The 15,775-nt window shown below is 44.9% G+C and overlaps 1 protein-coding gene across 1 annotated transcript; it reads right to left on the bottom strand.

Moving 5' to 3' along the window:
- Positions 1–444: 444 nt before the first annotated feature.
- Positions 445–9,155, bottom strand: LOC131217085 (RGG repeats nuclear RNA binding protein A-like). Its single transcript, XM_058211834.1, has 6 exons — positions 8,782–9,155; positions 7,769–8,165; positions 7,485–7,632; positions 1,233–1,391; positions 1,070–1,132; positions 445–977 (listed from the first exon to the last, which is right to left on the bottom strand). Exons 1-6 carry the CDS (start codon positions 8,948–8,950, stop codon positions 783–785), a joined length of 1,131 nt encoding a protein of 376 aa, XP_058067817.1. The 5' UTR covers positions 8,951–9,155; the 3' UTR covers positions 445–782.
- Positions 9,156–15,775: the final 6,620 nt, after the last annotated feature.

Raw genomic sequence — 15,775 nt, 5'->3', positions numbered from 1 at the left:
AAATCCAACTTGTGATAAATTGGTATTGTTTAGGGAAAATAATGCAGCATGATTGTACTTGCCAGATGATAATCAATCCTTGTTCTACCCATCTCTGAGAATTCTAGGGTTTGGATGATTTTCCTGTTCCCATATCCTGAAGAGTTTAACATAGTTCACCAAAAAAAAAAAGTGATTTAGCATTTCATACAGAATCATTAGCTAGCTGTATGGATAAAACAAGAATTGTTACCTGTGGTTGCATAGTATGACATTTTGAAATATTTTCTTTTCACATGTTCAAATATATCAAAATTCTGTAATACAGGAACTATTTGAAGCATAAGTACGAATGAGGTAAGAGAGCAGAACCATACAGTACTGATATGAAAAATGCACACAGAGATAAAAACTGCCTAATAATGATATAATAAGGATAAAAATGGATGTGGTGAACACAAAAAGGAAAGGACAGTAAAAATTGAGCATTGAAGTGATGGTTTGAGTATCCACAGCATACAGCATTCACTATTTATAATTTTTTTTAAAGGTTCAAAAAGAACTAATGGAATGAAAGCATGAAAAAAAAAAAATTGGCAACCAAAAGACCAGACCACGCACCAGCTAAGATACCACTAAAATATACACCATTGGGGATTAAAAAAAGAAAACCGAAAGGAATTATGTCCTTTTAGATGCAGAAAATATCATTATTTTTCAGGATTCTAATATCAACTCTTCAAAATTAGAAAGGGGTGAAAATATAGAGAGAATAAAGGGCAACAGTAGTTGCACCGAGTTTTCTACTTTCCACCCAATGTAGGAAACTCTCCTTGATCTTCAATAGAGGGAGCAGCAGGTACACTTGTGCTGCTGCCACTGGCAAAGCCTCCTCTGAAAGGTCTGCGATCACCGCGCCCCCTGCCACGGCCACGACCACCGGGACTGTAGTAGCTTTCTCCTTCAGCTGGCTTTAAAAACTCATTGATGCTCAGTGACTAGCAAAATAAAAAGGTCCCGTTATGAAGAAATACAGGAAGGTACTGCCGTGAAAGAGGAAAAGAGAAGTAGATTGTAACCACACTTGTACCTTTTTGGCCTTCTCGCTCCCATCAGCATTTTCTTTTCGCTTTCCTGAATCTTTACCAGATCCCTACACAGCCTCAACATCATATCAAACACTGGAACTTGAATACTGAATAGAAAAACAGGTTACACAAACAAAAGACCCAACTATTGAACTGCAGGCTTACCAACTTAATGAAAACATCATCATTTTCCTTCTTGATTGAGAGCAGCTGCATAGCCTTAAATTCCTTGTCAACAACTACCTTCCTCTCTTCAGTCTTCATTGCGGTTAAGCCTTTCCGCTTCTCCTCCAGTATTTTCTCATACTCAGCCAGAGTCATCTCCTATTCAGTGCAAGTACAAACGAGGCAGTACTGTAAGAACCTACCTCACTTAGAGAAAGATATTGTCATTACAAATAACAATACGTAAATAAATCCAGTGGCCAAGCAAACTAATTTGAAAATATGCAGGAGTGATCTAATCACAAAATTAACATTACCATTTGTTAGAGGTGGTCCACCGTTCAAAAACAACAGAGAGAGATAATCACATAATTAAGCATGCATTTATTAGAGGTGGTTCACATAATTAAGCATGCCATTTACTCGAGCGCATGTAGCCCACTCATAAATGCTGTGTCAGATAGGTTAATATGCTTTACTGAAAAAATACCACTTAATATGATAATTTCCAGAGACATTGCTTTGCAATAACTAGTTCTTTCTTTCAAGGGGTACATAAATGGATGCTTTTATTGATTTAGCCTTTGCACTAACTAGTTCTTTCTTCGAGGGGGAACATAAATGGATGCTTTTATTGATTTAGGCAACAAGCAAATTGCAGGAATCCAACAGTTTTGCAGAAAAGTCCCACAAAAAGTAGTGCTGTCAATGGACCAGGTTTGGGCCCGCCTTTTAGGCCCATGGGATGGGTTTGGGCATGTGTGTGTGTGTGTGTGTGTGTGTGAAAAATGCTCCACTGCTCTCAGAGCACTAAGTTACAATGTTCCTATTTGCATTGGGAAACTTAGTACAATCCATGGATCTAGACAGCTCATTAGGTCCAGTGCACATTTCATGGCCTAGCATGTAAATATCATGCCAATCTAACAAATATCGATCAATGGACTTTAATATGAACGGTAAAGACCATTTACACAAAAATAGGTCCAGTCAACAATTTAATCCATCTATTTGTTAGGGCACATCATGGATCGCTTTTGATTCCAAAGAATCACATTTGTTAGGCAATCATGACTGTCCCATTCGAGGATTGGAAAAAAAAAAAAAGGATGTCTATAGAAAAAAGGCCAAATCAAGGATAGATTGGATCATCTAATAAGTGCGATTTTTGCATGCTACCCCATGAAATTTGTTCTGGACTTGATGAGCATTGCAGACCGATTGATTGGAAGTCCAAATAAACTGATGCAACTAGGAGAACTATAAATCATAGTGCTGTGTACACACGTACACACACACACATGATGGGGCTTATATGTGAGCTCATGCCAACAATTCAATGCATAGAGACCCAAGCAACATCATGTATGGGGCTTATATGTGAGCCCGTGCCAACAATTCAATGCATAGAGCCCGCTAGAAGCACTCACTCAAGCAATGTCATGTATGTACTAATGTACATGGATGATGATTCACTTGATTTGGAATTGCAATTTTTTCCATTTAACTTGGGCTAAAATAACTTGAGATTCCCATTTGAATTTTAATGTTTCCATTTTATACATTCGACATATGTACAGACCCACTTGAGGCACTAGCCCGAGTCTCTCGATATGACATTTTGACCTTTTGGGTCACGTATGTACTAATGTTCATCAGCAATATAAGATGCATGATCGACTTGAGTTAGAATTGCATTTTTTTCCATTTAACTTGGGTTAAAATAACTTGGGAATCCTATTTGAGAAGTGCATTTGACATGTGCATAGAGCCTGCTAGAAGTGCTTACCCAAATCTTTCGATATGACATTTTGGCCTTTTAGGTCATGTATGTACTGATGTTCATGATTGATATAAGATGCATGATTGATTTGAGTTGGAATTGCAATTTTTCCATTTAACTTGGGCTAAAATAATTCGAGATTCCCATTTGAGTTTTAATGTTTCCATTTTATACATGTAACATGTGTATGTAGTCATGGGCATGGCCCTTCCTCCCATTTCCCAAGCATCTCTTTTTTCCCCAGAGTTGCAACTTTCCTTTGATAATTTTAAGCTTCTAAAACAACCTGAATCTGGTGCACCCTTCCACCGAGTAGAACTCCACTTCTTCACTAACAAAGGAAAGCCTTCCACCTCTAGCCATAACAGCTCAAACCTAAATGGCCTCACACACCAAGTCTCCCCCTCCCCCTCCAAAACTATCGGACAGTGATCAAAAAGCAGCCTTGAAAGACCCCTTCAGGGAAACCTCTACAGTCTCCATCAAGTCAGATGAAAAGTAGAACGTAACTTGAACTCGATCACCCTCTCTAGCAATTTTGTCCAAGTAAAACTTCATGTCTCCTATTTGAGAGATCCACGAGATCATTTTTAGCCACCCAGTTCAAGAAGTCTCATATTGCGCATAATACGACCTCCGAATAATTTCTAGAAAATGAACATTACCACATTGAAGTCACGCACCACACACGCACCATGGAGCCCAACATCTACTGCGAGTGGAATCCAGCTCTTCCCAAAACTAAGACTATTGTACCGGATCATTTGGACCATATAAAGCTGTGAATACCCACCAAAAGCTCAAATCCACATCCCTAAGGAGAACCGATGCTCCAATACTGAACACTGCCTGCCCCACCACTCCACCCAACTCTCCATATCCCCTAATTCTTTAGAGCTCATCTCTTCCACAAACTAGAACAATGAAATAAAACCCTCCTCACAGTACACGAACGACTCCTTGACCATCGTTCCTACGTATGCCGATTGCATATTTTATCCAACGCATTCCCCAGGCCATTGATACGTGGCCCCCTTACTTCCAAACTACTGAACAAAGCTCGCACACAAGGCCCCTCCTACCCCCAACTCCTCACTAAAGTCAGCAAGCAACTGAATCGGCAAGAGTGCAGGACATCCAAAGCCTCTAACATCAACCTCCCTTTTGACTACATCTCCTGCACAAACATGGCTTTGCTACTCTTCCCCTTGCTAACATTCGCCTCTTCCTGGATCAACAAAATCATAGCCAACTCAAACGTGGCACCTTCAAACATTGTTGCACCATCCACTTGGTTCCCTGGATCCTTCATGTGAAGCCTCCTAACTCCCAATAGCTCTGTCCTAGATTGAGAAGGCACCACCTTCATGGCTTGTTTTGATCATGCATCAACCTTTCCTTGGAGCACCTCAAACTCTCGAGCCAACAATGCTTTAGCAACCAACTCCCTTGCCCTTTCCTTTGTTATCGCTTACAAGGCCTGAAGCAAATCGAAAGGGGCGGCTGATATAGGGCTCAACCTCGCACATGCCTCTTCTCAACAGCTCAGCCACATGAGCTACCCCACCAAAATCCTCTACATGCTTCAAAAATGACATACGAGCCTCGCTTCTCAAACTCTCCACCAAGTGGAACCAACCACACATGCGTACTAACCGAAGTTGTCTCCAGCACAGCTAACTGTCACACACTCCCTGCGACACCAATCTCCAACACCGATGGCTACCGCTTACCATCTCCCCCAAACATGTCCCGAACCATCTTCACTACCTCTATTGCCCGCCCACATGGCTAGCACAAATTCATCACATCTCCCCCATCCTCCTGCACACCACTCATCAGGTGTCTCAAGCCAACATCAAACCTACATCAGGCCTAACATTAGACAGGACACATGGCAACTGAAAAGTTTTCCACTAACAAGACTGCACGCATGTGATGCAGCTGGATGCGTGGAGTGTCATATGGTGCTGACACGGCATGTCAGGTGGCTGTTAGGCTACGTGACAAGCTATATGAGGCTTCATCTCCACCTAGCCCCTGCTCCTCTCCCCTTAACATGTTGCACCCCCGACTTTTGGTAACTCATTACATCACCAAATCAGTAACCCATCCTCTACCTCCTCTTCGCCGCCGCCGCCTAACTCCTTCCCTAGGCCACCCTCATCACTCCTACTACCTTCAAAAGTCCCTTCTCTGCACCTCTCTCTTCCTTCACCACCTGCACTAAAACCCTCACATCTCTCACACCACTATGAATAGTCTCCCAAGCTTGGCCTTGCTTCTTCCTCCTAATACACAACCTAGCTAACCGGAGCTCATTGCACCCCCTAGTGTCGGAATCGATGGTGATGACCTCTCCCACATAGGATCCCATTGCCAAAAAGATCCCATTGACCCACAGCTCCAACAAAAGACATTGATCGGCCCATTTACAAACAAAGATCACCAGCTCATCGTTTAAGAGAAAGCTAGCCAAGAGTATCTTGTCAAGGTTCTCACTTAACTGAAGGGATATCCATATCTCCAAATCACGTATGGGTTTCAGCATACCCTATCCTTCTCCTCCACCCCGCATGTATCAAACAACCATTCTCCCACATCAAAAACCAAAGCTTTGGCACTGACATCCCCACCAAACACCACCGAAGAGTCTGTCAGGCACTCTCAACCACTAGCAAGTAGACCCCAACCATCGGTCAACGACTCTAACCAGGCCCGTCCCACTTCCAACATTGTTGCATCCCCCCCTTGTCTATGAGTTTTGGTCTTCCCCTCTCCTCTGACGCCGCTGAAGAGGCTGACAGGCACTCTCAACCAGCAGCAGGTAAACCTGGACCATCAGTCAACGACTCTAACCAAACCTATCCCCCTTCTGATATTGCTCAATCTCCCCCATCTCTATAAGTTTTGGTCTTCCCCTCTCCTCCTGCTCTTAAGTTCACAACCATCCTAGGATCAACCTAACTTTTCCATTTCCTTTGCCCTTCCTCTCCTCCTTTTGAAGCATGGCCCGGTTCACCACCTCCGGCCCATACTTAGCTTTCTTCACGATCAACCTTCTACCCCGAAAATGCTACCATGCAACAAAGAAATGGCAAGGTTCACCTCCATCTTCTCCATCCTTGCAAAACCAAACCCTTTAATGATCGTCGATCCTTTGATCCGAGGAATAACCACCCCCCATACCCCTCCTGTTGTGCTAAAAACCCTTTGGAAGTGCAACTCTGACCACTCCAAAAATCCCTCCATAAACAGCATGGACATCTCCAAAAAAGACATTGATCTTCTCACCTCCTAACTAACCCCTCCCACATTCCACATCCGAGTGGCCAAAAGAATCCATTTGCCATTTCCTGCACAATTACCTATTGCCCTTTCCATACCAGCCTTCAAACCCGATTCACGCTAAAAGCCGGACAACCCACCCTAACTCGACCCCTGCATCATCCAAGTTGCCTTTAAATGGTAGATCTTGCTACTAATCACCTCTTCCAAAAAAATATGAAATGTCAATCATGCTATAAAAAGACACATTAATGGTTCATTTACTAGTTTCCAACCGTATAGGGGTCAATCATTTGATGAAGAAGAATGGTCTATAAGAAGGCTTCTTTCCAATAATTCACTATTCTATCCTGTAGCCTGTGCATTTCTATGCCACATTCATTCATCTGGTATGCAAGCCACTGATCAAAAACATACAAATATTGCAAATGGACAACCATCATGCAATAAAACTACACATAAAATGGTAAGTGTGGAACACGCATCAAAGTCTTCAAGTGATCTTCCAGGGATCCCAACCACTGGTAAAGACAGAACCCTCTCCCCATCAAAGTAATACCATAAAAAGGAATCCCACTTGGGCAATTACACTACAAGCAAACTCGAAGAATATGAACAAATCAAGCAAGAATTAAGAAAATGTGTTGTATTCTACACAAGAAACATATTGGGAACATGGTTCAAATGCTTGAATACCACAGTCAACTCAAATCACATTTTAATAAGTTTTATCATTGAATGAATTTAAAGATTGTTGGAAACAAACGAAGTGATAAAACTACCCAAGATAGCAACTGCATATTGTAGTTCAGTGGTAAAATGTCCTACCTATACAATGCTGGTCAACTCTTCAATTCCTGCATCAAGCATTTTTTAAGTTTTAAACAAAACCCAGCTGACTGGGCCAGCAACTCGGTTGAGGCAAGAAAATTGTACCGAGTCAGCCAAGTTTTCAAGCTTACTCGGCCAGTCTTGTTGAAACCAGACCGAGTCACGCCAGGCAGCAAGTTTCCGTGAGACTCAACTTGAAATCTCATCGAGTCGAGTTGACTAGATTGAGTTTCGAGTCAACCTGCTGGATTTTAGAGCTATGATCAGGACATCTTGAGCAAACATTCTCACCGTAGCTAGAGGCATAAATGCATCCAACCAAAAAAGGCACAAAAAAGAGAAGAGTTTACCTTCTCCTCTGCTTCCTTTTCTTCTACTTCATTTGTTGGATCCTCCTTGCTTTCCTTATTAACATCTGAAGCTGGTGCATCTTCCTGCTCTGGCTGCTTGTCGGGAGTCAAGATTTTGTCTTCTGTGTTTGTGATTTCCTCATGTTCCCTAGTTAATAAAATCATTCAAATATTCATATACTGCAAGTGATGAATCCAATTCATGCATTCCTGACCATAAAGGGAAAAAATGAACCCAAAAACATAACAAATAATATGAGAAATATAAAAGCATTGAACTTAACTGTGCAACTACTTCATCCGTCACAGTCCCCCAGTTCCCCTGACCAGCACCATCACGCTTGGTGCTCATATTCCCATGCGCCATCCCACTGTGACGATCGAACTGTCTACGTGGAGGCCGGTCGATGTCTCCTCCCTCTCCATTCCCATAACCGCCACGCCGGCCACCACGGAACGACTGCCGTGGCGGACCATAGGTCCCACGTCCCCTCTCCGAAGGCCTGTTCATCTCTCCATCTTCTCCACTGCGAGCGTAGGATCCAGAAAACCCATTGATATTCCCATTGCTCCCAATATCTCTGTTTGAGCTGCTTCCTCGCCCACCCCTACCGCGGACAGCACCACCACGCCCACCACCGCGTGGGGGCACAGCTGGCGCTTCACTCCTAGCCTCCTTCACTGATAAACCAAATAAAATAACGCAAATGAATAGAGAAAATTTATAATGGTTGTCCAAGTAATGGTTTTCTATCCATCTACTTCGGGAGAGAACAGATTAATAAAACAAATGATGCCAGGTTCAGTACTCTGATTAAGTTACATTTCGCGTAGACAATGGCTGGCACTGGCTGAGCCACTACTAGGTGGCGCCCGTGTCTTCCGCCAATAGCGCGGAAGCATTGCAGTTCTGGCTGACTAGCAGTCATTTACCCCTAATGCATAGAACATGGGTATTAACAATACTCAAAGTTCCAGCAGATTGCCAAATTGTATCGAATGACAGGATGTGAAGGTAATCACATAAATATGAGATGTGAACACCAAGAGTGCAAACGCAACCTAACAGATCATTGCTAACATGAGCCAGAAAGCATGATAACACGCAAACGCAGCCTAACATAGCATTACTAATATGCGCCAGCCATTCGCTTGCTAACGTGAGCGGGCAGGTTGGCCGGAGACGGAAGTGGGATTGCGACAGATTTTCAATCCGATGTCTGGGATCCCCCAGCAACAACTTCGCTCCAAATCAAACGAAAGATAGAAAGAATAACAAAAGAAAATTCGAGTTTACCGGCCTGTGCCGGAGGAAGCGGCTTCGACGGAAGCTTCGCAGGCGCCGGAGGAGCGGCGGCAGCGGCCGTTTTCTTGACGGCGGCCTTCTGCTGCTCTTTCGCTATCAACTGCGACGGATCGTCGTTGTCGTCGTCGCCGAGGAGATCGAACGGGTTCGCGGTCGCCATCTCTGCAGGGAGGATGGAGACGAGGCGGGGGCGGATTTGGCTAAAACCCTAAACCTAGATTTCCTGCAAGTCGGTCGCCATTGAAACCCTAATCCCCAGCTCCCGAACGGGTTTCTGAAGCCCTACAACGGTTTTTTGTGCCCGCGGCGGTTTCGAGGAAAATGAAAAACCCTAGCACGAAGGCATGGGTCGCACAGGAAAGAAAGTCCGTGTATACGCGACTTATTAATCTACTCCCTCGGAATAGAGATAGATCAAGTACACTCGCGCGAGTACATATTTCGAGTACTTGCCAGCACAGTCGCAGTTACATGTACCCACATGAAGGGATGCGGATTAGGTTGCAGTGGGGGCGGATTGGATACTGACAAGGTCAGTAGCCAAATCGCTACTGAAGTGACGTCACCAAGCTCTGTGGACCCCACCACGATGCATGTGTTGTATCCATACCGTCCAACCATTTTTAGAGATCTTTTTATGGTATTATGAAGAATATGAGATAGAAATAAAGTTCAAGTGGACCCACCATAGAAAATAGTGAAGACAGTGACATCCACCGTTCAAAAATTCTTAAGGGCCACAGTAGTTTCTGATGAAGCTGATATTTTTTTTTCACTTCATCTATCTCTATGTTAACTTATGAATAGTATGGATCTCAAAAATACATCACTGTGGGCGCTATAAATGTTTCAACGGTGAGTGTGACGGCTCCCACTGTTTTCTGTGGTGGGTCCACTTGAACCTTAGCTCTATCTAGTTCTCTTTGTACTACAAATGGTTGGACGGTATGGATACAACACATGCATCATGGTGGGGTCCACAGAGCTTGGTGACGTCACTTCGGTAGCAATTTGGCTACTGACCTCGTCAGTATCCAATCCGCGCCCAGTTGCGTTGCCCCGCCAGCCGGCACCACCGGTCGTGTGGTGATGTCTTGAACACTGTGGGCCCCTGGATGTATATGTTTTATATCCACACCGTTCATTCGTTTTTTTAGCTCATTTCAGGGTATAAACCAAAAAATTAAGCAGATAAAGAAGGTAAAGTGGACCACACCACTGGAAATAGTCGAGATAATGGCACCCACTATGGAAACCTTCTTAGGGTCCACCATAATATTTATTTTCCATCCAAACCGTTCATAAGGTCACACATACATGGATGAAGGGAAAACACGAATATTGAACTTTTGCGGCCCTAAGAAGCTTTTAATGGTAGGCATTCAATCACAACTGTTCCCTGCGGTGTGATCCACCTGACATCTGCAGAATTCAATCCCTGCGATGTGGTCCACCTGACATTTGGAGCTACCTCATTTTTTGGACTGCCATAAAATCATATTGCAAAACGGCTAGACTGGATATACAACACATACACTGAGGTGGGTGGGTCCTACAGTCAAAGCCTCGACCACTAAAGTTGTTACTGGTCGGCCACCTAGTCTGCTTCCCTAAATTTCTTCAACCCCATGGTGCGTTAAGCAAGAAGGAACTTGGGCCACCTTCGTGTGTGCGTGACATCCACTCTACCCATTGGCTGCACCATATCTCATGTTGGGAGCCTCAAGACGTGAGCCTCAAAATCAAGTCGATCAAAAACAAGTGGGCCACACCACATTGAGCATTGAGGATGGAAACAACCACCATTGAAACCGCTTGGGTCCACCTCTGTATTGATCAAATTTATATTTGTTTTTTACCTTCATTTGGGTGAGACTCACCTCACGAAGGAGTTTGATGGCATGTAAGGTTTCAGCGTTCGTTTCTCCGTCGCATCGTTCCATGTGTTAAGGCCACTTGAGTTTTGAATGGCATTATTTTTTTTAGGTCACATCCTCTCATGATTTGGTGAAGTCCATGGATAGAGCGAACACCATGTAGCCTCTCTTGGGTGTGCAGCATGAGAATGGATTATGTGTTACCCGAGTAATATTGGCTAAGGTATTACCCCGAAGTTGTGACATTTCATTCACTTGCAGAAGTTGTTAGAGTGGGCCTATCGTACATGTTGATGCAAAAATCTAGATCACCCTCCACCGAGGCCTGCATACCTGGAGCAAACCCGGGTCCTGCACAACAGTAAATAAATGAGACCTTGGTTCAAACGAGGAACCCTCCGATGCCAAAGTCAGGCTAGGAAAACTGGGTTTAAGTAGTGTAAAGTAAAGGGTGCTAGATATCGCGTACCTGTTCTTGTAGAAATTACTCATACTTATACCTATGGGTTGCAATGAACGTGTCCAATAATCTCGGCATGGTCATGCCACTACGCGGGAGCTACGCGCGTAGTCGTCGGCAGTTACCCGGAGATCGTGCACTGGGCATTACTCCAGTCGTGCGTTATTGGGGTTGTGCATTAATACTATCATTAACCAGGTTACCATCCGAGCCGACCTTCTGACTCAGATCTTACTCGACGACTCGAGCTAACAGATAACTGGATTAAATATACGCTAAGTAGAGAGGCTCCGATCGGAGGAACACTGAATGAGTAGATACTCTCCTGCTCTCCAAGTTGATATAGTTGGGTCGGACGTACCGTTGTAGCTCTGACATCAGGCTCGTAGGACGTGTGATGATTCATTCCTAGTCTTGGGTCGGTATCATAACTCTGTAAAAGCCTTCAACTCGGACGTTCACCTTAGTGCTGAGATGAGCTGTCACGCCCCAAATCCGGAGATCGGACTCACAGGAATCCCGATCGCCGAATCCAGTGCCAACAGCCTCCGTAGTACCCCAACGCCCATACGCCAGATTCTGATCCTGGAATCCTGCAAGGAGGATTTTTCAACGTACATTTATCTCGTAAGAAGTATAACCACAAGTTTACCCAAATCACAAAGGCAATATCATCATCACATATCCACTAATATAATCATTTGAATACAAAGCTCTAGAGGTCCGCTGCATGCTCCAAGCTTAACGCTAATGCAACCTAATGCCACATGCACGCATCTATCGTGCATAAGCTTATAGAAAGCTTAGTGGGTGGTGAAAATATGTGCACAAGGTAAGTGTCAAGTAAGCAATATCAGAGTAATCAGAGTAAGCGAAAATACTGACAAGCCCATAAATCATATAATATCAGAATAATGCGAAAACATGCTAATACGCCCATAAATACCATCAGCCTTATCCAGGCTATCCGATGCAAAAATATAATAAATCAATATCATATACTGAGGAAGCAATGTAGATTAGTTATGCAATGTAGAGACAGTAAGTCAAATACTATATGTTGAGGATGCAATGTAATATGCGATGTGAATGAAATGACCAAGCTGAAGTGTGAAGTCGGGATGATAGTACGTAATATCGTAGGCTATGGGGTCCACCACAAAGAGCTTCTATCCAAACCAGTCCTATACCTAAATTTGGATAGTCAGACTCAATGTGGTAAACTCCTGATCTCAGATTAGTCGCACGCCCCAACCAAAATCCTGCCCATTGTGAAGGTACACGTAATAAATAGTTGCGCACCACCAGCTCGGGTGGATAGTAAATGAATGAATGAATGAGTATACAACTCCTGCTCAATAAGTCCACATATTAGTACTGTTCCTCTTTGAAAAATTACCGGGGCCTATTATACTCCAAACCAGATTACCGCCCCATCGCGCGCAACAAGGTGAGTGAAAGAAACTTCACTATCTGCCTACCAATATCAGGCCCAGCTCGTCGATAGCGGACCAATTCCTCGAGCTGGTCAAACTCAGCCTAGCTTTGCCCCCTCCTCTCAGGCAGATAAGGCCGCACCTCCTTCCAACCGACCACGATATAGTGGGAGACGCGGCCTAACGGTATACAGCCCTCATGCGCTCATGCATCCACTCGGTCTAGATGTTGGAGCAACCTCTAGAATCAAGATGGTTTAGAAAATTTCACCCAAGAAAATCTATAGCATCCCATGTAGAACAGATTTTCAGTGTCTCATCTGTTCATCCACGATATACCTGTGGAGGCTACGGCCCTAATGTCACTGGACGTTAGGTGGTCATATCACAAAAATGCGAGATGTGTGAGTCATACTATCCAGTCATGCATCAAACCTGCACGTATAACGCGCTCATGTGAGGCAATCTCCGCCTATTAGGGAGTCTCATAACAACCTACCCAATGACATATGCAATGGTCAACCACATCTCATAACAAATATGCAGATGATGCGTATGGACATGTATCATGATGTTATGTTGTCATATACTCATAATCGGTATCGACAATCGGCACCGATGATCGGTACCGACAACTGGCACCGATGATCAGTATCGGCCTCGACAATCCGAATCGGCCTCGATAATTGGCCTCAACAATCGAAATTGCCCTCGACAATCGGCCTCGGCAATCGAAATCGGCCTCGACAATCGGAATTGACCTCGACAATCGAAATCAACCTCGACAATCGGAATCAGCCTCGACAGTTGGAATCAACCTCGACAATCGGAATCAGGGTCGACAATCGGAATCGGCCTCGACAATCGACATTGGCAATCGGAATCGGCCTCAATAATCGAAATCGGCCTCGATAATCGCCATCGATATTCTGCCTCGATAATCGACATGCCTCGATATTCGGCCTCGACAATCGCCCTCGATATTCAGCCTTGATAATCGGCCTGCCTTGATATTCAGCCTTGACAATTGGCCTAAGGGAAGGTCACAATGTGGACCTTTAATCATCATTACTCATGAATGTGGACATTTAACCAACATTGCTCCCAATGAGTGGCCCACATAGAGCCAAACATATAGTCGGCCCATGGCCTCATACAAAGGGGTAATATATATCGCAATGGGCCTCACTCAAGGGCCACATATACACCACATTGGGCCACGTCACATGGGCGAAATACACATCACAATGGGCCACGACACATGAGCCGGAAATACATCTCAATGGGCCTTACCAAATAGGCCAGAAATACATCACAATGGGCCTTACCAAATGGGTCAGAATTACATTACAATGGCCACATACAATCACAATGGGCCACAAACAATCTTAATGGGCCACATACCATCTCAAATGGCCTTACACAAGGGTCTCATACATCAAGTGGACCGCATCATATGTGCCTAATACACATCACTATGGGCCGCTTACATGAGCCCAACACTCATTACTACAGGCCGCTCACATGGGCCTAATACACATCACTATGGGCCTCTCACATGGGCCTAACACGCATTACTATGGGCCGCTCATATGGGCCCAACACACATCACTATGGGCCGCTCACATGGGCCTAATATACATCACCATGGGCCGCTCACATGGGCCTAACACACATCACTATAGGCCGCTCATATGGGCCTAATACACATCACTATGGGCCGCTCACATGAGCCTAATACACATCACTATGAGCCGCTCACATGGGTCTTATATATACATCAAGTGGGCCGCACCATGGGCATCATGTACATTAAGTTGGGCCTTATCATGTGGGCCACACAAACATCTCATTTGGGCCGCACATATGGGCCATACAAACATCAAATTGGGCCGCACATATGGGCCATACAAATGTCTCATTGGGCCGCACATATGGGCCATACAAACATCTCATTGGGCCTCTTATATGGGCCACAAAATGCACCACAATAGTCCTTACATACATCACTTTGGGCCTTACATACATCACTTTGGGCCTCAGCAATCAGGCTACATAAACACCATGTTAAGGTGGGCCCTGCACGTCCTAGATGGGCCCCACCAAAATGGACAGCTTGGGTCAACATATACATCATGTGGGGGCCATGTGGATGGGCGGCATGAATATACAATACCTCACAAGGTGGGCCTTACGTTGGTAGCCAAGATAGGTGGACAGCATGGCTGTAAGGTTCACCAAGGCGGGTCCCACCATCAGGATGGTGAGATCACATCGCATGCATCATGATGGGCCACACCCGTCCAGCAAACAGGGTGGATGTTGTGGCTGGATTCACATACATCAAGTGCAGCCACACGTCACATGCCCAGACGGACAGTGTGAATAAAACATACAGATTAAGGTGAGTCCCACCTACCCACACGTGTCACACGTGTGGGGTGGGCCCACCATACAAAACAGATGGACAGCGTGTATGAAATACATACACCATGGAGGGCCCCACCCATCCATCGTCCAGACGGGTGGCATGGGTTACAGAACACATAAATCTAGGTGGGTCCCACCTACCCACACGTGTCACACGTGTGGGGTAGGCCCACTCCATCCACGGATGGATAGCATGAATAAAACATATACAGCAGGGTGGGTATCCACGTCCCTCACCAGGGATGGTGTGGATATAATATATAATAAAACATATACGATGGTCCTCACAGCAGCACCGTCCAACACTCTCGACGATGTAGGTATAAAATACATAAATCAACGTGGGGTCCACGTGTACAACGGATACCTCAAGGTGGGCCCCACACAGGTGGCCGTAAAATACATACATCATGGTGCCACCAAGCTTGCTGACGATGATATAGCAGTTGGACGCTGCTGGATGGTTTAGATAAAATACACATCATTAAGGTGGGCCCCACCCCACACGTGCAGCACGTGTGAGTGGGTCCCACGTCCATCAAATGGACGAACAGCGTGGCTATAGATCACACGCATTGAGGTGGGGTCCCACCATCCAAGAGCTAGACGGTGAGGATAAAACCCATGCATACATCCTAGTGGGTCACACACCGTCCAGGTGGACGGGTAGATAAAACACAAAATCAAGGTGGGTCCCATCCCACACGTGCAACACGTGTGGGCTAGGTCCCACATGCTGCAATGGATGAGGTAACGCATTCATCGAGGGGTCCTACAGAACC

This window comes from Magnolia sinica, chromosome 1, assembly GCF_029962835.1.
Source record: "Magnolia sinica isolate HGM2019 chromosome 1, MsV1, whole genome shotgun sequence".
In the NCBI taxonomy this organism is placed as follows: domain Eukaryota; kingdom Viridiplantae; phylum Streptophyta; class Magnoliopsida; order Magnoliales; family Magnoliaceae; genus Magnolia; species Magnolia sinica.
This window is presented reverse-complemented; position numbering and strand designations above follow the sequence as displayed.